This window comes from Centropristis striata, chromosome 3, assembly GCF_030273125.1.
Source record: "Centropristis striata isolate RG_2023a ecotype Rhode Island chromosome 3, C.striata_1.0, whole genome shotgun sequence".
Taxonomy (NCBI): domain Eukaryota; kingdom Metazoa; phylum Chordata; class Actinopteri; order Perciformes; family Serranidae; genus Centropristis; species Centropristis striata.
The window spans coordinates 40,350,932-40,373,279 of NC_081519.1; the positions used below are offsets into that span (position 1 = coordinate 40,350,932).

Here is a 22,348-nt window from a genome sequence, read left to right on the forward strand (position 1 = left end):
TTGAGGGTAAAATCAAGCATTAACACTTGTCCTCTGACTGTAATAGTGAGCTGAACTGCTCCGGAGTTGGATGCAGAAGTTCACTGCATTAAATGCTCTAAAAACATGCAACAAAATATTTGTTTCGGCTTAAAAAAAAAGTTTCCATTCATGAAACTTCTGCTTGCGGTTGTACAGTAATTTAACCAGGGGTGTGTGGGAGTGTGCATGCATTTATGGGTGTGTGTTTAGGCCAGTATGTGTGAATGGTCCACTTTGTCTTTGTCTGTAGTATGTGCACACCCATTTCAATATTGTGAATGAAGTTGTGTGAGTGTGTGTGTCTACTCGTGCACTTCTGTGCGTGCTTCAAAGAAAAGCACATTTTCCCACACTGCCAGCATCACTCCTCTGGGCTTCTCCTGTTTAAGAGACGGGGCCAGAGGAGCCTTCTTTTCTTTTCAGTCTCCTGGCCTGGCTCTGTTCTGTCCTGTTCTGCCCTCAATTGGACTTTGACTGCATGCCAGCAAGCCAGGGGATGTATGTTGCCCGCCTCTGCCTTCCAAGAGGCCAGGGTCTTTGTTCAAGGGGTTTCTAAGAGTCTTGAGATGTCGAGCACAACTCTGCAAAACCTGAATAGTTCAATAAAGAAGGGAGTGTTGGTTTGATGGTTTGCGAGTGTGAGCTACTGTACTGAAGGTATGTGTGATGTATACTGTAGTGGATCTAGTGCTGTGGTGGATACCCTAACAGATGTAAATATATGCATCCATCCATAGGTTATCCTATTCAGGGTCGTGGGGGCCAGGTACAGCCTGGTCCATCAGAGGGAGACACATAGAGACAGACAACCCTTTACACTCTCATTCACTCCTATGGGCAATCTAGACAATTCAGAGTCAACATTAATCTTTACACCTGCATGTCTTTGGACTTTGGGAGGAAACTGCAGAACCTGGATGACATGGTTTTTTTTAAGACAAAAAAGTATATTCAAATAATTTTGTGTAACAAAGAATTATAAATATCCTTAATGCTTTAACCCTTTATCAGGCAAATAACTATATTTGGTAACTTCAGGTAATATTTTGAGAAAAAAGTTGCAAATTTAAGAGATTTAAAGTGGCAAATCTGGTGAATGTGGGAGAAAAAAGTAGCTTTTTTCCCACTTTTTTCTCTTAAATGTGCGACTTTTTTTCTTGTAGATTTGCCACTTTAATCTAGTAAATTTGCAACTTTTTTCTCGAAATATTACCTGAAGTTACCAAATATAGTTCTTTGCCTGATATAGGGTTAAAGCACCATGTGAACCTCTCATCTGTCTTGGAACCCTTCAGTTACCATGATCAGTTATGAACTAAACAAAAACCAACGTTGACTAAAGTCTATGAGCCCTGCTGGTTCCTCTATCTCGACATCATATGTTTGTTGCAAGTTCCTGAAGAAAACTTTTTCAAATTGTGGCACATTGTGGCTGTGTTTGTGTGTGCAAAACTAATAATGTCTGCTGTGGCTCTACCGTCGTGCTCCTGTGACTCTGCTTTCTCTTCCTGTCTAGACGTGTAAATTACTGTCATGCCCTCCCATTTCTACGTCTGATAAGTTTATTATTGAGGTGTAGGGATGCGAAAAAACAACAGCCCACTTTCTCCTGAGATGTATTTGTCTAGTTAATCCAATGTCTGTCCTGTATTTAAAACTAGAAACCATCTTGTGATGGGATCACACTAGCCGCAACACCAGGAACATAAAGTAGGGGGCCCCCTAACTCCTGCTCCACACTTGTCTTTTTTATGTGAATTTCACACCTGTAGAGTTTCGGGACTGCATCTTGCACAGTTCTGATGCTTTTGCTGATATATAAACCTGGCAATGTATTCAAAACCGCTCCTGTGCTGGTTTCTGCTATAGTAGATGTCACACACACTTGATGACAAACACAGACTTGCAGGGTGAAAACAATAGCAGCCACTTGCTATCACAGCTGGTAAAAAAATGGGTGTATGGGTAGGCAGCCATGTTGGTTAGAGCCCAGCATTAATCAGCTGTGACTTTTGCTGGCAGGGTTTTTGCTTCACTTTGACTCTGACTTCAAGTTCTGGCAGTGACTCAGTGTCAGCTGTGTTTTTCTGTGATCTGTACATGAATTAATTTTCAAATCTGTCCATGTTTAAACCTGCAGGTTGTGTATGTGACAGCTACGTTTCCTTACTTCATGTTGTTGATCCTGCTGATCAGAGGAGTGACGCTGCCGGGAGCATATGACGGCATCAAGTTCTACCTCTACCCGGACATCTCACGTCTCTCTGACCCTCAGGTATGCTTTCACCCACTGTATCTCTCACTCCGTTGGTAAACAGGCACACAAACCCATCCTCCTTTAAAAAAAACAACCAAAAGTGACATTGAGATTTTGCCACCAACCAGCAAAGAATTACAGATGATAATGATAATAACAATAATAACAATAATAATAATAATAATAATAAGACATTAATATCATTTTTGAGCCACCTGCCATTAGGGCTGGGCGATAATTCAATACGATACTTTATCGTCTATCGTTGGCATCATATCGTGATAAAAACAAATTGAGATATCCTGACACTAAATGACATTGTCTAACTTGATGATAACAAGCACTAGGGCTGGGCGATATGACAAAATATATCACCTCAACAATATAAAATGCAATGCCAAAAACTAGCAGATGAGTTGAATTGCGGCGTGGTTAACGTCATTTAGTTTACACTTTATGTTCTGATCCTTGCAGGTGTCTGCAAAGCTGGAGCTAGCCATAGGGGTGCCGTGTGTGGAGTAAACAAAAATAGGTTTTACCATGTAGGTGTTTCAAATAGACAATGTATTAACTGAATAACCAGGAAAAAATGCTATATTGTGATATATATCATTATTGAGATATGAATTATCTATATTGGGATAGAAGATGTTGGCCATATCGCCCAGCCTTACCTGCAGAGAAGAAATTAATGCAACCATGCATGAGCATACATCAGTCCCTTATGGTGAAAATTATGGCTACCAAAGGGTGAGGACATTTTTTGCTTCGACAATTGTGTCTACCTTGCCTGTAGATGGTGTACATCTCATTTACAAATAAAGCTCTACTCTATAAGACACAGTAAATACTGTACATAATGTTTTAAACTTAAACTAGAAAATCCAAACTCTCCCTCCCGTCTTTATTATTTCCCGTGTCCTCAACTTGTAATTCTTGTATTTTCTAATGGCAGCTCAATGCAGTAATAATGTTAATTTGATCAGTTGAGTCAGTCTGAACGCACTGTGTTTAAACTTTTGCTGTTTTTGTTACCTTATAAATGACAGGCAGAAGGTAGCAAAGCAAAGCATGAGGGGTTAAAGAGACAAGACTCATGGGAATTAATTTATACCCCTGCCTCACACCCTCCTGTCTGGAGTTGAGTAGCTGCCAGGGGGACAGGTGGTGTTGTTGCCATAATGTGATTGGGGATCAGTCTTGTTATTTATACACATATCACTATTTACAACCTTGTTTCATAAAACATAAGGACATTATAAAAAATGTAATAAAAACAGAATAAATTGATTTGCAACCTACATTCAGCTGAAAGATGAGATGTCATGCTCATGCTGGGATTTTTTTTTTTCTTTTTTTAAATATATACACATAATGAATCTAATGCATTCTTTTCACACAGTGTCCCAACTTTCTAGAATCAGGGTTGTATGTGCTACAGCTGCTTGTCATCTTATGCAGAAAAAAGCTGTCTGCCAATTGGTACTGATATTCGGCACATAAAGGCAACTGTTTGATGTAGAAACACTTCATTTATACACCCCACTCAAGTGGCAGTGATACTACTGTGGCCTTAATATAGAACCAAGATTATTATAGCAGAACTGACACTTGCTGCTAGTGATGAGATGATCAAGGGTCAAATAAACAGTGAGCCTTCACAGCCTGCAGGGTGTAAAAGTTCAGGATTTGAGGCTAATAGAGGTGATGCATTAACATGTAATTCCTTCAGACGACCAGACAGAGAGAGAGAGAGAGACACACACACACACACACACACACACACACAGACACACACACACACACAGCACACTTCTTCTTGACCCTGTCTGGAAAAGGCAGACAGCTCGGGTCGCTAGGCAACGGTGCACAAGAAAATGTAAGTGGACGGGGTGTCATGACAACATGAATCAAGACGGATGAAGAGTTTGAGTGAGAAAGAAGACAGACAGACAGACAGACAGACAGACGTTTCATATCACTGATGATGTCTGTAATAATGAAAGTGTTGTCCTGTTTAATTAAGAAAACAAATGTGAAAAAATAAGATGTTCACCGTCAACAGAAAACTTTCCATCGTGCGTTCAGAACTGACCGCTCATTGAACCCTGTCTCTGAAGCAGCGATCGTCCAATCACAGCTCAGCTACTGTAACTTGGTTCGGCAGACTTGTAAAGCTTTGAATTTCTCTGCATGTTGAAGTTATGTGCATGGGACTGCAGTAAGAGCTATATATTTAGCATTTAAACTGTATTTTTTTTTTTTTCAACACAAGCATTTGACTGATAAAGTGACCTTCATTTGGCTTTGGCTTTGCCCTTTTTTTGCCTTTTCTCATTAGCCTGCTTGCATATGTCTCACTAACAATTGCTTCCTACTAGCCAAGAGCAATGCAAGGCAGGGGTGGTTAACCCATTGAAGCCTGGAAAGCGCTTACGTCGTTTTGTAGTATTTTGTATAAGCTCTCAAATACTTTTTGAATTTCATTTCTATCTGCTACAGAAGCTGAAAAATCTATTATTTAGTAGAAGAGTTCACACTTTTTTTTCCAGAATTTTTCCAGAATTTCCAGAAAATTAGAGGCTTATTTTAAAATCGCCCAGCGGTTTTTCAGGCCTCAATGGGTTAACCAGATAACTGTAACCTAAGCTAAGGGTTAGCAAGTTGGCTGTAACTAAAGCATGGATTTGGTGTTGATTGCTTCATAATATCAGCTGATAAAGTAATTGGCAAATGGCAAACCGCTGACTGCAGTTCACTAAATGACCACCGGTGTCCTTTATAACAAGGATTTTCTCAGAATTCCACATAGGACCTTTAAAACACCTTCTTGTTTTAAATGACTTAGCTAGAGACAATAGAAAGTCAGCTGGAGATGGCGATTGCAAACAAATCATGGAGGTAATGTAGCTAAATATGAGCTGCTTGTGTGATATACCTTTTCAGTCAATATATTTTTCTTGTCATCATATTTTTTGTTTTTTGCGCACATACAGTTATGACTGAAATAAAATGAACTGAAGTGAACCTAGCTGCAGCTGATAAAATCTTCTGTTTCAGGAGGCAAAAGCGACTGTTTCAAACACTCCAAAAAACTTTGGATGGGCACAATCTGCCACAGTTTTTTCTTTGCTTCATATTGGCTGTGACAAAATGGAAAGTAGCAGCAGTAACTAAGTGGTCTACAGATAATAGATAATTTGAGTTGAAGACTAAAAGTTGTTAGTTGTTGTGCTGATATTCAATTTCATGCTTACTAAGTGTATAGCTCTCTTTCAACTCGCACATTTGAAAACACATAACGTTCAAACACTTCCTTCCTTCCTGTCTGAACACCTGTTCTACACTCTTAATGGCAACAGCCGGTTCATGATACAAGACACCTTTAGGGGTGATAACAAGGAATCTTCTTGCCAGGGAAATAACTTGAAACTGAGTGAGTAAGTGTGTTTTCTGTTTAAATAAGTTTTGGATAAAATTAAACTCAGTAATTCATGTTAGCAAGGTTTGTAGTCAGGTCAGAGCTGCACAGTCTGTTGAGCACTTTAAAACATTATTAAAAACCTATTTATTCTCCTTGGTGTTCAGTCCCAGCTAGGCAAGAATCCTTGGCTTTCTTTTTTACTTTTTTACCCTTTTATTTGTCTTTTTTTTTATCTCTAACTCTGTTTTGGATTGAGTTTTTATTACTATTTTATTCTATTCTATTTTATTGTTTTACTGTTTTTAGTATTTTATTGTTTTCATTGTTTTTATTTATACCTATTTGTGTATGATTTATTCTATTTTAATAACTGTACAGCACTTTGGTCAACTGAGGTTGTTTTTAAATGTGCTCTATAAATAAACTTTGACGTGACTTGACTTGATACAGTAAGCTAGTTTTGCTCAAATTAATACTTTTGTATTGGCTTATTCACGCACGTTTGCAGAACTGAACACTCGGCTTTGTTTCAGTTCAGTGATACTGATATGCAGTCATAGATGAAATTAAAAAATACACATATCGATTAAAAATTCCACTCGATTGACCAAATTCTTAACGACCATTATTCGATCATTGATTAATTATTCCCATCCCTAACTCAACAAAACATTAACTCTTCATAAACTGACTCTTCCCGGCTATTTTTCACATTTATCTATTATTTTTTCCATTGAGGGGACTGCTGCATCTTGCAGCTCAGTAAAGTTACACAAAGTGAACCAGTGATACCTATAGACTGTGAATGAGTGAGACAAACAAAGACACAAACAGAGGCACAGAGCGAGTGAAGGAGGGTGATAAAGAAGCGCTGCTGTTTGGCAGAGGAAGACATTACTTCTGACACCAATGTTAAATTAGCTTCCCCAGAGACAATCAGGGCTCTGTTCTGTTCACCAGGCTGTGTGCAGTGTGTGAGGCTGTGTGTCAGCCGCTCTTTTTTTACACCCCTGAACTTTATCATGCCTCCTCTATTCTCTTCTTTCCTATACCTTTCTCTCCCTTCTTCTCACCCTGCACTGTGCATCACCCCTCCTCTGTGCACTTCTCACACTCCTCTGTCCTCGTTGTTATCCTTCCATGCACTGTAACTGAAAATGAGTTGCTATTTGTGTCTTGCTATTTGTCTTTTCCTAAGCCTCTAACCAGTCAAACCTCCCTCCTAACTTTTCATTTCCCATCTTATTTTCAGCATTAGATTAAATTAGTACAGCAAGGCCCATTATGTTGTTATGTGTGGACTCTTCTTTGTCAAAAGTGACAGAAAACACAGATATCAGTAACTAATATTTGACACTTAAAGCAGATTTGTGGATTTTTTTTTATTTTTTGGACCATTTTACTCCTAAAATATCTGTTGAAAGCTCAGTTCAGGTACAGGTACACTGCAAAAAAGCCAACTTAAATTTTTTTTTGGCCTAAAACAGTGATTTATGTCGGTAAAATATTGACATTTAGGGGAATAATGTAAGTTAGCAGAACAAAGCGAGCCAGTTGTCTGCTCAAAAACAAGTTTGTTAGTTGTTGTTACTTGTATCTTTAAGTTGGGGTTCACAACAAGGGACAATATTCTGCTAACTCTTATTTATTTGTTGTGAAATGCGGGAAAGCGGTGAAATTCATTAGCGAAAGCGGCTAACTGATGCTAGCGGCGCTGCTTGTTACAGCTACAAGAGTAGCCATTAGCGTATCAATGCTAACTCAAAATTGACATTTCATAGCGGCATTACAATCGTGCCAATTCAGCACATTGCAGAAGTTAGCAGAAGTAAGGATTAAAAGTTATTACAATGTTAAATTGTAAGTTAGTACAACTTACACTTGAGTTGACAAAAAACTTAGTTTTCAAAAATATTTAGTTTAATTGTCCAACTTAAAATTTCATCGAAGTTTGTTGCCTTGAAATTTTGAGTTCACCCAACTTTTCTTTTTTTTGCAGTGTAGTTGCTCCAAGGTTTCTGGTTGTGTTTCAGTTTTGTCACTTGGGCTTTATTGGACTAATTCTCATCAATCACCTTTGTTTGTCTACTGTCTGGTTCAGTAGGTTGTTAGAGCTTTTTCAGTGGAAAAACAGCTGCCTGTTATGACTGAAAACACCCTTTATGTTGTTATTTTTGCAGTGTTGTTAAATTTTGCATATGGAATTTAAGTTATGCTACAGAAGAGGATTAGGGCCTGGTAGGAGAACAAAAATGAGAGGACATATTTTTTTATTATGCAGTTTGAGAAAAAGTCGAAATGTTGAGAATTAAGTTGAAATACGATATTAAAGAAAAAGTCAGGTTCGGTAAAGTTGGAAAGATATTCATAGATTTGTTGTTCCCGTGTCAATAAGTCATCAGAGGAACATTGTTTTAGAGAAGCGGCACATTTATCCGAACAGTTAAGTAGACTGCAAGTTATGCCATAAAATGAGCAATAACCACAATATTTTTGGGTGTAGCAGTACTAAAAATCCCCTGACGACTATTGGTTTTGGGAAAATCTGCTTTTATGTAATTTATGTGATATTTTTAGTCATATATTAGACATATTGAGGAAAATCAGGTTGTAGCTAACAGTCTGTTACCGAATTCCAAAGTTGATTTTTTTCTTGTAATTTCGTGCATTCCTCTGACTTTTATTTATCTTATCTGGCCCTTATTCTCTAACGTACTATCCAGAACCCTTTTTATTGAGTTGAATTTAATGGGAGTAACATTCATCATGCTGTAGTGTCAAAATGTCAGCTTTTTCCCCTTAGAACCATGTTTTTTTCAAATTATCTAAAGCATTTTATCAACATAACAGTTTTAGATAACTGCACAGTACATAGATGACCAATGGAGTTGGAACATTAAACCAGTAATAATTTAAAAAAAAAACCTTTAAAAAGACAAGGCTGTTACAAGACAGCAGCAACATGTACATTTGTAAAGTTACCACCAAGGTCACCAGTTTCATTTAATCCCCTGATGTCATAACTGATCCTGCAGAAAACTAATGTGTTTTGCTTTTTGTTACTTCACTTGGATGTTTAACATTCACTGTGCAGAATAATGTATGTGTATGCTATCAAATTAATCTATTTCAGGGCAAAAGTTTCTGAATTTAATCAGATTACATACGAGCATGACAGACTTTTTAAACGAAGTTGGAGAAAAAAAAACATTTGACTGTTTAACAGAAGTTAAATGAATATCTTACTGACTCATTGTTGTAGGCCTGCAGCATCTGTACAATGTGATATAATATGATTAAGTAGTTAAGATAAAATCCTGTTCGTTGTACGGCTCCAAGGTAAAGTGTTGAGTGAAATCTAACTGATTCATTTCAGCCAAATATCTCGCTGCACTTCACATAAAAATATATAACACCTATGGATCTCATTTATGCAAAGCGTGGGATGTGAGGCGCACCGAGAGTGGTACATTTACATTACAAGAACACTATCTTACAGCCAATGTCATCCAGCTTTCACACAGTAGAAAAGTTTCCTGGAGCCACAGTCTCAACATAACCAAACACAAGCCGGCCAAATTAGGCACAACATCAACAAGTGATTCTCTCTGCGCCTGGGCCTTTAAGGTTCCCCTGCGCTGTGCGGCCTTCAGCCGAGGGCGAACTAAAGGGAACATTAATGAACATTAGGAGAGAAAGGCCTGTTCTTCCACAGGAACAGTCCTGTGTTTGTGAGGTCACAGAAGTTACCGTGGTTACTCCCAGGAGGGAGCGAAGACCGTGCGTTTGTTAATTGTTTCTCGGTGGGGAAATGAGATTAGTGGCTGAATGGTGATGTGAGAGAGTTTTCAAAGAGCCATGCTGCATTAAGTTTGAATCCACTAGCACACCATGCTATCCTGTGGGTCCGAGGGTCCTGTGCTGAACTACAAACTGGTTTCATAATGCACGTTTTACTCCTTCACTGTGTCAGCGAAGACTCTTACACCTGTAAATCCCCATGTAGCCCATGAACAGTTGGGGGGAAGAAGTGCTCAGTATCACAAACTGCCCTGTTACAAGTGAAACACCTGCATTCAAAAGTAAAAGTACAAAAATATCAGCATCAAAATATATTTTAAGTACCAAAAGTTTAAGCATGCATAAGCAGAACAATCCATTTCAGAATAATATTTTTTGATATTATTGAATCATTTATAGATGGATGTGTGTATCACTTTAATGTTGCAGCTGATAAAGGGGAAAGTTATGTAGTTTGTACCAACAATATATCTTAACTTTGTAAATTATTTACATAATAATCGGATTATAATTATAATCCACTGTGAATCTGTAATGTAACTAAACTTTAAAATAAATGTAGCGGAGCTTAAAGTAGAATGTTTCTCTCTGAGATGTAAAGTGGAATAGAAGTATAAAGTAGCATAAAATTGAAATACTTAAGTAAACTACAAGACGTACAGTCTACAACCATATTAGCTTTGTAAGGCTGCAGCAATGCTTTGAGCTAAACATGCTGTTAGCCTACTTAGGTATAACGTTTACTTTGTGCAGCATCTTAGTTCTGCATGTTAGCATTCTACACTGTTTATATGATTTCCTACTAAAAGTAAGACACTGTAATGCTGTAAGTTTCCTACGAAATTAAGTCTTATGATGTACACTACTGGTCAAAAGTTTTAGAACACTCCAACTTTTCCAGAATTTTACTGAAAATGATGCAGTTTAATGTCTCAGTGTACTCTGAAATTAATGCACATTTGCAACATTTAAAATTCTTTATTGAGCATGATAGTGTTTTGAAGGTAAAAAAAGATTCAAAATCACATTTTATGTTGGACTAAAGGACTAAAAAAAGACACAAAATGACTTACAAAGACACGAAAAGAATTCAAAAATGGACAAAATAGCCCGAGACTCCATAGAGTTAAGTTGTTAATCCACTTCTTGTTCCCTGAAAAAAGGCCTACTTGTATAATTCTGAAATGTACATTATTTTTCAGTTTTGGTTAACCTTACCTTTTTTTATTTACCTCTGGCAGTTCACCACTTACCTTTGTACCCTTTCAAGCTGCTCATTTGACTTGAGCTGCTTGAATTTCAATAAAAAACTGGAAAAATTGGGGTGTTCTAAAACTTTTGACCGGTAGTGTATATAAAGTATATAAGCCACAAAGTTCCCTGTAGGGAGGGCGGGAGGGGCTGTGGATGAATCAAACAAACCCCGACTTTCAACCAGGACTCTGGGAGGTCTGTGTTTGTGTTGGAAGTTATGAACAGAAATATTTTTTTATAACATAACCCTGTCCTTTTTTCCTAACCTCACACCAGTCGTTTCAGTGTTCAGGTATAAATTTCACATCAACATATTACATGTTTAAAAACACTAGCATTCACATTTTGTAAAATATCTTACGAACCCATTCATAGGAATAAGTGGCATGCTAATATTTTGCCATTAGCACTGAACACAAAGTACACAATAAACTTCTCAATGCTTTGGCCACATTAAAAATCCTTTAATCCCCCTCTCCCAATACCATTATATTATATTACCGTAAAAAATATTGTTTGTTTAGGTCAACTTTATATGAAACTTGCAGCTGTTGTCAGTTAAAAACCCACCGAACAGTAGAAAGGGTAGAAGTCGCTGTAGTAAAGTATGAATATTAAGGCACTGCAAGAGTTCATATCTTTTTTTAGGATGTTAATCCATGATTCATGCTGCTCCACTGTGTGCCCCTCACAGGGGAAAGAAAACGGTTGAGCTGAGTCATAATTTCATTACAAAGGCAGTGAGATGATGAAAATCAGGTAGATGAGGGGTAACAAAAGAAAAGTGGCATTTCATTAGAGCAGATAACGAGTCATCTCTTGAAATTATCATGGTAATCTCTAGTAAATGGGAAAGCCTTTTCTGCTCATTGTAATTCTGTTATTTAATTCATTTGAAAGACTCTCACAAAGAATTTGTATCATCACTGGCAAAAGGCTGAGAGGAGGGGTTGTTAAACTTTAAGCTGGATCAAGAGCATGACAAATTATCAGATGCACTAAAAGTTTCTGAAACTTTGATTTGTGTATAGATATCTCTTTGGATAATATTTTTTTATTCCTTCAGTGGAGTCATAGGCTTTATGTTACGGGGAAGGAGTAATCCAAATTTACTGAGACACTTTCTCTTGGTTGTTTATTACTTTAACCCATTTAAGCCGGGAAAGCGGATACATCGTTTTGTAGTATTTGTCGTTTTTTCCACCTATTTTCGGTCTCTTGGCCTATGAAATGTGTCAGAATACATGTGGGAGTGTCGCAATGCAACACGTTGATTTAAAAAAAACAACTTTATTGAAGGTTTGGACAAATAAACTCAACTTCTTATAAAAGCCACATGTATAAGCTCTCAAATATAGGTTTTACAGGCATTTTTTCCAGGCGTTTTAGGCCTAAATGGGTTAATAGGTCACTGATCTATTTACATTCTTTATGTTTATGCCCTTTATGTTTCCTTCAGGTGTGGGTGGACGCTGGAACCCAAATCTTTTTCTCCTATGCCATCTGCTTGGGTTGTCTCACTGCTCTGGGAAGTTACAATGCCTACAACAATAACTGCTACAGGTAAGATACGTAGATAAAAGTGGGTGAATACCATAGACTGTATGAAGTCTAGTCTCTGTTGCGTTACCTGTAGAGTAGAAAGGAAGCTTAAAATTGTTAGCTTCTGTTGTTTGACAATCCTTATTCTCATCTTATTCAAGGCTGTAAATATGTTTACTTTTGCTGAAGAGTTTGGCATTTTAAACAATTTAATGGGTGTCAATGAGGATCAACTCCCTTTTGGAGCCAGCCTCAAGTGACCAGTCAAGGAATTGCGGTTATGATATCACTATAAAAAATGAATGCTCAACATTTATCTAATTGCAATTGTTTTGACTGTTATTGCAAATGTGATATGATTCACAATAGTGGAGGGGATGGTACTTCTTGCATCGTTATTCTAATTTTTATTGAAAAGTAAATAAAAATGGTAATGGTGTGATGGTACCAAACAGATATGTTGTCTCTAAAATGCAAACTGTTTGTAATTCTCAATTCAAAATGGTATTATGACACATAATTTGCCTTTAATAAATATTGCACCTCCTGTGATTTGGATATTGCACTAGTCATTTATTGCAATTTCCATTAAATTCCAATGAATTATTGAATGAGAATAGAGGTAAAGAAGAGAATGGATGGATTGACATACTGTTTTATTCAATATGTCTTTGCATGAGACTCTATGAGGCAGAAAGTGTGTTAGGTCGGCTGACAGCTCTTAAAGAAAGTGTGATCTTGCTCCTTTTCTGTCTGTCTTCTCCTCAGGGACTGCCTCATGCTGTGCTGTCTGAACAGCGGCACCAGCTTTGTAGCAGGTTTTGCTATCTTCTCCGTGCTGGGCTTCATGGCCTACGAACAAAACGTTCCCATCGAGGCTGTGGCAGAATCTGGTAAGATAATAACAATCATGTACCAACTGCTAGAACTGTAATGTGGCTGAATACTAGACCTAAACCAGATACTATATACTAAAGCAGTAGTTCTCAACCTTTTTGAGTTGCAACCCCCAATTTAACATGCATGTTGTCCCCGACCCCCGCTCACTGAACAGAATCTCACACGCACAGTTCAGATCACCCAAAAAATAAACAAAATGACCAAAAAAAGGAAACAAAATTACCAAAAAGACACAAATTGACCACAAAATGATAAAAAAAAACACACAAAATGACCAAAAGAGACACAAAATGATCAAAAAAAGACACAAAAATACCAAATAACACACAATATGACAAAGAAAACACACAAAATGACCAAAAAAAAAGACATTAAGTGACCAAAAAGACTAAAACACATTCACACATGAACACTCCAAACACACTCCAAAATTACATGGCGACCCCCAGAAATCATCTCGTGACCCCAATTGGGGTCCCGACCCCAAGGTTGAGAATAGCTGCTCTAAAGAAAACATCTGTCTGAGCCCAAGTCTTTGTGCCCCACATCAAATTGTACCAAAATGGATAAACATACCCAGTTATATAAGTCCACACTCTTCACCTAGGCTCTTAGACCACCACATTATGATTTATTCAAGTCAGTATGAATGATTTAGTGAATGTGACAGAGCGAGAGATTTGAAATGTTTGTCTCAGAGCCGGGTGAGGACAGAGCCTAATGTTTTAAATCATGTGTTTCTAAGGGCTTCTCACCAAATTTAGGTGTTAAATAACTCGAAAACATACCACCTCTTATTTTGAACCAACCAGTCTTATTTCACAACTGTATCTCATCACATTTCATGTAATTCATTCATCCCCCAGGATAAAACATTGTGCCACTTTGTGCAATTACAGTACACTATGTTTGCACGAACCTGGTCTCACAGAAATCCGTGAAATAGCCACGGATTTCGCTTAACTCAATATCCGTGGAATAGCCACGGAATTACTCAAATATCCGTGAAACTGACACGGATTTCGCTACAATGCAAGTTAGAGACAGTCATATCCCGTGGCTATTCCATGGATATTTTTTCCATATATTGGTTTGTTCCAAGTCACGTGACTTTCAAGGTTCCGGCAGTCAGAACAAAAAACATGGCGGACAGTTCTCTCATTTTTAGTGAAAAAATCAATATTTTGACTTTGTTTCTGCTTAAAAATGGATTTTGATCACATTTCTAGCAAGAAATATATGTTTTATTTTCTAAATATTCACTCAGTGAATGTAGTTAAGCGAAATCCGTGGCTATTTCACGGATTTCTGTGAGACCATGTTGGATTGCACGTCTTTTTGCCTCATACACAACATTGTTTTCAGAGAGACATTTAAAAACTTTGTAGTAAAATCACCACTTTGTCTAGTGGAGGTTCAAGATAGCTTCTATATTGTTTCTTGATAATGTGTTGATAAATGGTATAATCCTGTTTATACCACAGTCATTTGCCAATGATAAAAAGCATATAATAGAAAGCAATAATCAGGCCTTTATCATTACCCCCCATCAAACAGCAAAGGAAAAACTCATGAAAAATTAGGAGAGAAAAATGAAGAAACATTGGGAAGGACCACAGAAAAGCAGACCAGAATTATATATTAAACATACAATAAAATGTGATAGAAAAGTGAGTTATTTATTCAGACCGGTCAGCCTATTTTGGCTCTTGGAACAATCTCAAACCATCAACTGATTTCACAAAACGTTAACAGAAATGTGAGAGAAGTTTAAACAGGGTGTAAGTGAAAAGCAAGAGATTTATGGATTATACTACATTCTCATGAAAGCAATATCTCAGGAATGCCTGAAAAGAATTTCTTCAAATTTGGCATGAAAGTCAACTTGGACTCAAAGATGAAGTGATTAGAATTTGGTGGACAAAAGTCACAGTTACACAAAATATTTTTGGCCATAACTTAAGCAGGAATTCAGAAGAGGAGTCGGTAACACTTTACAATAACCAGCATTTATAAATGGGAAACAGATTTATGTTTATTAATGTTTAATCATCATTTATAAACCGTTTATAGGCCATTTAGAATGGTAAATACATAATTTTTTACTGTTTAACTAACTAAATCATTTATAAATGGCTAATAGATGGTATATTAATGTAAGTTTATAATTAATTTACCATTAACAAACAATTAAATTATAATTAATAGTTTATTAATAGTTTTAGTTTCACTCATTATAACATTTTTAACACCATATTCAGTATGTTAATGATTTTGAAATGATTCATATACCTTTAAGAAATTGGTTGAAACCATTTAAAGATTAAATATGTATAGCACTTTGTAAATGGTTAACAATTGGTTTATAAACCATCTATAAACATCACTTAGATGGTTATTGTAAAGTGTTACCGAGGAGTCATTTGGTCCAATACTGAATGGTGCATGCCCACTTTGAAACTGGTGATTGTATAGATCTTCTGTGCTAGATGTGTGTAAAGAATCCACATTTCAGAATGTATAGCTTCTTTGCCACAGCATCCATATTTAAAGTGTTATCTACCATATCCTAAATATGCTTAATATTTTGTGTGTGTGTGTGTGTGTGTGTGTGCAGGTCCTGGTCTTGCATTCATTGCATACCCCAAGGCTGTTACTATGATGCCTTTGTCTCCACTGTGGGCCTGTCTCTTCTTCATGATGCTCATCTTCCTCGGCCTGGACAGTCAGGTGAGGACTGCTGGTGCTGAGATTATAGGGAATGTTTCACTTACTATCAAGTTACTGTTTAGACTATGATTATGTATTGACTGCACTTTAAGTTTAGTTCAGTTGTTTAAGTTTTGCAGCGTAGATTTTCTAAAATAGCATTTTAAGCATTTAAATTCCGGTTTGTCTTTAACCCTTTATCAGGTAAAGAACTATATTTGGTAACTTCAGGTAATATTTCGAGAAAAAAGTTGCAAATTTGCTAGATTAAAGTGGCAAATCTACAAGAAAAAAAATCGCAGATTTAAGAGATTTACAGTGGCAAATCTGTGAGAAAAAAGTCGCAGATTTACGAGAAAAAAGTGGGGAAAAAATCAACATTTTTCTCCCAGATTCACCACTTTAACTCATTGAAATACTTGCAAATTCCAAATTTTAACCCTAGAGAATATTGGAGGATATTACATACTGCCAGAATGTGTAAAAAAAAAACATACGAAAATAATATTTCGAGAAAAATGTGTACGAGATTAAAGGGGCAAATCTACAAGAAAAAAATGCACAGATTTATGAGATTTAAAAGTGATGAATCTGCGAGAAAAAAGTTTCTTTTTTCCCACTTTCTCATAAATCTGCGACTTTTTTCATACAGATTTGCCACTTTAAATCTCTTAAATCTGCGACTTTTTTTCTTGTAATTTGCCACTTTAATCTAGTCAATTTGCAACTTTTTTAGTTACCAAATGTAGTTCTTTGCCTGATAAAGGGTTAATGAACCATAGTATTATCTTGTCATCTAATTTACAGATAAACGAGGCTGGTTCCATCATGAAAATGATGTTATCTTTTTTATTTTGCAGTTTGTGTGTGTGGAGAGTTTAGTGACGGCTGTGGTGGACATGTACCCAGACACCTTCAGGAGAGGCTACCGCAGAGAGCAGCTGATTCTGGTCATGTCTATAGTCTCCTTCTTTATAGGACTCATCATGTGTACGGAGGTAAGACTCAGCTAGTTACATCCTTACAGTTCAAGGTAACACGTCAGGTTTATTTCAGGTTAAGTGAATTATGTACTTTAAAAAAGTACTGCAATGATGACTTGTTTATAAGCATTTTCAAATCAGCTACATTTATTCACTGGGTAAACAGGAAGAAATGTTTGCATACTATAATACTATAATACAGTGGCGGTTCTAGACCAATTTTGCTGTGGGGGCCAAGGAGGGGCCAGTGTTTAATCAGAGTCAAAAATGATATTTAAGCATTCAAAACCTTTATTTTAGCTAAAAGTCTCATATTTGGAAGAACTACATTGATTGAAGCAATGAGACTTTTGTACGACAATGACATTTCTCGTTTTTGTGCACAATTACTTTTTTAATTTTGAAAGTGCAGTACAGTGAGAATGATCTTCATATTTAGCTTTTATTGCACAATTAAACTATTATACAATGTACACATTATGGTTTCCTTTTGTGTACAATGAGATATTGTTTGAACAAAAAGTAGGTAAGAATTGTTCCGTCGTTAATCGTTATAAATTGATGATTTTATTATTAATTTGACACAGGGGCAACAGCAGGGGCCAAGGGCTTCTTCACAGGGGCAGGGGCCCCTGGAGGCCCCTGTGTAGAACTGCCACTGCTATAATACTATAATTATAAAGTGAGAAAGTTCACCAAACTACAACAAATGAAAAAACGTAGATCATACACTGACTATAGAACCTCATACAACCCCACTTCAATGAATCCGAACTATCCCTTTAAATGTCAAGTGGTTGGGATTCAGTGACATCTAGTGGTGAGGTCGCAGATTGCATCCAACTAGAAAACCGCTAGTAGAACTACAGTAGCCTTTAAGTAACGTGCAAACTTGAAAGACTCTCTCTTGACCCAGTGTTTGGTTTCATCACTCTGGGTTACCGTAGAAACCCAAGAATCACAAGTCTACTATTAATGTGAACAGTTATAAATATGATGTCAGTTTCTAGCAATAGCTCCCCCTAAATTCTACACACTGGTCCTTTAAATGTTAATCAACATTATTTGGGGGGCGGGGCAAGTTGTCTACAACTCTTTACAGCTTCGGAGATTACACAGTTTTACCTTCATGTTTATGTTTTTATTTCTATGTAGCTATTTCATCATTGCCGACATTGTCATTACCATCACCTCCATCTGCATCATCATCATCATCATCATCATCATCATCATCGCCACCAATTTACAAGTCTGAGGTGAAACCCAGCCAGGTACATTCTAGATGTATCATCAATAATCCGTATGATGGACCTGATAGATTTAAATTATTGCATATAGTATCATGTATCATGCGATCATGCCTTTTCCCCAAAGGTATGTGGTTCAGTTATCCATCTAAAGCTTTCATTCATGTCACCAGCTTCTTCTGTGCTTTTAGGACTTTCCATCTTTGTGTCATAATAATGGATGAGAGTCTAGCTCCTCACATTGTCGTCCACTAAAAGCTTTTCATGTGTCTATATGCACATCTCTCACCGTAACAATGCTGTACTGTTCTCTAGTGGCCCATAGTGGCCATGAAACTGAGGGAAATAATTTAATATAATTGAAATACAGCACTTTCTCTTTTTGTTTTTTTTGCCGTTGGAGACTTCTACATTATCTGATGATTTGACCTCTGTTTCACTATCTCCACTACACATAAAAAAATGACAATTTTTCCATCTGCTTTTACTCGTCTTTCAGCACTACGTGTACTCTATACTCGTTATTCCGTTCTGCCACCGGAGAGCCATCATGAATAAAATGTCACAGAACACCTGGAGTGGGATTAAATCACAGTTCAAAGGGTCCTCCGAGATTTTGGTTCAATACCAGGCTGCAGTATGGGCAGGAAGAGAGTCACTGAGACATTTTAGTGATATTCTTAGCTGTTTACAGACATTTAGAGCTGTGACATAACCCTACTCCCAGATTCATGTGAGATTTTATTCATGATTACCCTTTTAGTGGAAGCACAGAGAACAGATGAGTTGTCTGATAGAGTAGGTAGAGTGGATGGTAAAAAAGTGAGCACCACCACTGATACTGTAGCAACTGTAACCGTTAAAGGAATTTAGTGAAATGTAACTATTTCCATTCTTGCTGATATTATGAAATAATACCACTCCTATATCTGACAGTACAAAGTCCAGCTTAGCACAAAGAATGTAAACAGCATGAAGCAATGACGGGTTTTGTTATCACAATGAATTTAGTGAGATAAAGCGTGTTAATGTGAGCATTAGAGATGCTGGTTTCTTTAACAGAAGAACATCCTCACCCAGAAAATGGCAGCATATGCCATTTGCGCAAGCAGCTAATTACGACCCATATTTATAATAAAGAGCATAAAGTTCATAAAGTTAAATATAAAGAGCAACAGCGTCCATTTAGGGTGGGTGGGTGTGGTGATGGATGTGTCAGACAAACACAGAACTTCCACCTACACTGCAAAAAAAGAAAAGTTGCGTGAACTCAAAATTTCAAGGCAACACATTTTGATAAAATTTTAAGTTGGACAATTAAACTAAATATTTTAAGTTTTGTTTTTGAGTTTGCTCAACTCTGAATTTCACTGGCATGATTGTAACGCCGCTATGAAATGTCAGCTAATGTTGCGACCACAATTTTGAGTTAGCATTGATACGCTAATGGCTACTCTTGTAGCTGTAACAAGCAGCGCCGCTAGCATCAGTAAGCCGCTAGCTTTCGCTAATGACCGAATTTCACAACAAAGAATTTAGAGTTAGCAGAACTATTGTCCCTTCTTGTGAACCCCAACTTAAAGATATAAGTAACAACAACTCACCAACTTGTTTTTGAGCAGACAACTGGCTTCCTTTGTTGTGCTAACTTACATTAATACCCTAAATGTTAGACATTTATATTTCCAAGTTTTACCAACTTAAATCACTGTTTTAGGCCAAAAACTACAAGTTGGCTTTTTTGCAGTGTAGGAGACCGGATACAGGTGTGCAATAGAAAGTTGGCAATAAGTTAATTCAACTTAACCTTTGGTTTTTTTACATGGCTATATAACGTTGTGACATCATATAACATCACAATATATTTTCCTAAACCTAATCAAGTAGTTTTGTTACCTGAACCTAACCAAATAGTTCTGTTTCACAACATTAACCAAACAGTCAATTTATTCTCATGCTCGTGTGTTTAAAATTGGAACCGTGCAACTGTTTCACAATGTTAAATTGAACAGTAATTACTTATAACGGTAGTAATATGTCATTTTGAGTGCACTGACCATTAGCAAAGTGCTAATTTTGTTTTTATATATCTGTGAATGTGTTGTTTAACCTGTTGGGCTAGGCAGTCCTTATTTGAGGCAAAGGAGAAGAAGATAAGATAAGATATTACATTATAATAATGTAATAAGATATTCCTTTATTTGTCCCACAAAGGGGAAATTTCCAGTGTTAGAACTGAAGGATATCAGAGTGGTATAGCAAAAAAATTCCCAAAAATGTCGAACTACCCCCTCTAATGTCCAGTAATGGGTCACAATGACAGACATGAACATCACATAATGATAATGAACCAAAAAAAAAAAAAAACTGGAATTGGTCTTCCAAAGTACTTCACTTTAAAATGTTTGTATCGGGTCCATAATGGAGTATTAAAGAACAGCATGTGTATCTGGAGTTGAAATAGCTCTACAAAGAAATAATACCAATGACTGCATAGATGTTGTACTAAAAACATCTTCAGTTGTAACAGCTTAGAACGAAGAACCCTTTAAATTTTTGGACAAATCCTCTTTTTGCTCGAGGAAATATCAGTGCTGAATTGCTGTTTTCATTAGTTTACTCTATGTCACTATGACATCGGGCCCTGACAACCAAATCAAGCACAGCTGATCAATTTATATGTGATGTGATATAACCGAGTCTGATGCTCATACAGTGTCTGTGACAGAAAACTGACACCTGTCTGGTTCTATCAGGGAGGGATGTACGTCTTCCAGCTGTTCGACTCGTATGCTGCCAGCGGGATGTGTTTGCTGTTTGTGGCTATATTTGAGTCCATATGTATCGGCTGGATTTACGGTAAGATAACAGTCTCAACTTGAAGTGTAACAATCTCAAAGATCTCAGAGAAATGTGAATTTTTTTATTCCTCACCAGATAATAGATCTCTTTTGACAGCACAGAAAAACAGACAGTTGCAAGACCTTGTATCATGCTTTTAAACTCCTTGCTGCATTAATATTTCTTCTCTGCCCTCTGCTGGAGATTGGACTCAAACACATGCATCTCCTACTTGTACAATATACACAAATCCTTTTATTATTATTATTTGATATGATAACAGCGTTAAAGGTTGCCATTCTGTATTTGTTGTGTGTGTGTTTTTTTTCAAATGCTCTCCTTTAATGGATATTTTAATTTCTGGGTTCATATGTCATCTCATTTACATTAACTGTCCAATTCTCGCAGACAATTTAAAAAAACAAACATATATGACCAAGTAAAAAATATTTTACATGCAGTAATGCAGAAAGTCTGTCTCTCCTCACAGAAAGTTTCAGAAAACATTTTATCCACATCCAGTCAGCAGCCCTGTTTAGACAGACATATACTGTCAACAGACATCAATCATGTCATTATTTTTGATGGTGCATCCAGAAACTCTGAGTGACACTTATTTGCATTCCAGGTAGTGACAGATTCTACACCAATATTGAGGACATGATTGGCTACAAACCTGTCTTCTTCATCAAGTGGTGCTGGATGATCCTGACCCCGGGCATCTGTGCTGTGAGTCTGACTGTAGACACAAAATCAACAACAACAACATCAACAACACATCATGTAGATTATCTCTGTAGTGATGACACTTTCAGAGGATGACTCTCTTTCTATTCTGCCTTTAAAATTAATCAATGGCAGTATTTAGCTACGGAATAAAATACAATTTAATTTGTTTTTGGTTTATTCTTCAAGATAAGTTCAATTGAGTTACATAATCTAGCTGTTGCCATATAGTCTGTTGCAGCTTTAATTTATACCTGGATTGAGAAGAAAGTTGTTCATTTTACATAATTGGTTTATTTGCTGCAGCATCATTCTGACTCTGAATTCAAAATGTGTGATCTTTATTCATCAGAAGCAAATTTCTTCCTCACAGTGTAAAAAAAACATTTACAAATAGGGTGTTGTTTCGGTCTCTTGCAGGGAATTTTCCTCTTTTTCCTGATTAAATACAAACCGCTGAAATACAACAACGTGTACACCTACCCTGACTGGGGCTACGGTATCGGCTGGTTCATGGCCATGTCCTCGATGGTCTGCATCCCTCTAGGGATGATCTGGATGATCTGGAAGACTCCTGGCACCTTCTCTGAGGTACAAACCTTGCAAGATTTTCTTTGTGTCTGCAGCCATAAGTGTCATTTAC

At 36.9% G+C, this 22,348-nt stretch overlaps 1 protein-coding gene across 1 annotated transcript in view; it reads left to right on the forward strand.

Annotated features, from left to right (window-relative positions):
• The window catches only part of slc6a11b (solute carrier family 6 member 11b), a 33,091-nt gene that overhangs the window by 8,385 nt on the left and 2,358 nt on the right, over positions 1-22,348 (forward strand). Inside the window, exons 7-14 of the mRNA XM_059330183.1 lie at positions 2,162-2,296; positions 12,217-12,320; positions 13,068-13,192; positions 15,817-15,929; positions 16,769-16,906; positions 20,895-20,997; positions 21,608-21,708; positions 22,126-22,296. Coding sequence (XP_059186166.1) covers positions 2,162-2,296; positions 12,217-12,320; positions 13,068-13,192; positions 15,817-15,929; positions 16,769-16,906; positions 20,895-20,997; positions 21,608-21,708; positions 22,126-22,296 — 990 coding nt within the window. The remainder of the gene's footprint in view (positions 1-2,161; positions 2,297-12,216; positions 12,321-13,067; positions 13,193-15,816; positions 15,930-16,768; positions 16,907-20,894; positions 20,998-21,607; positions 21,709-22,125; positions 22,297-22,348) is intronic.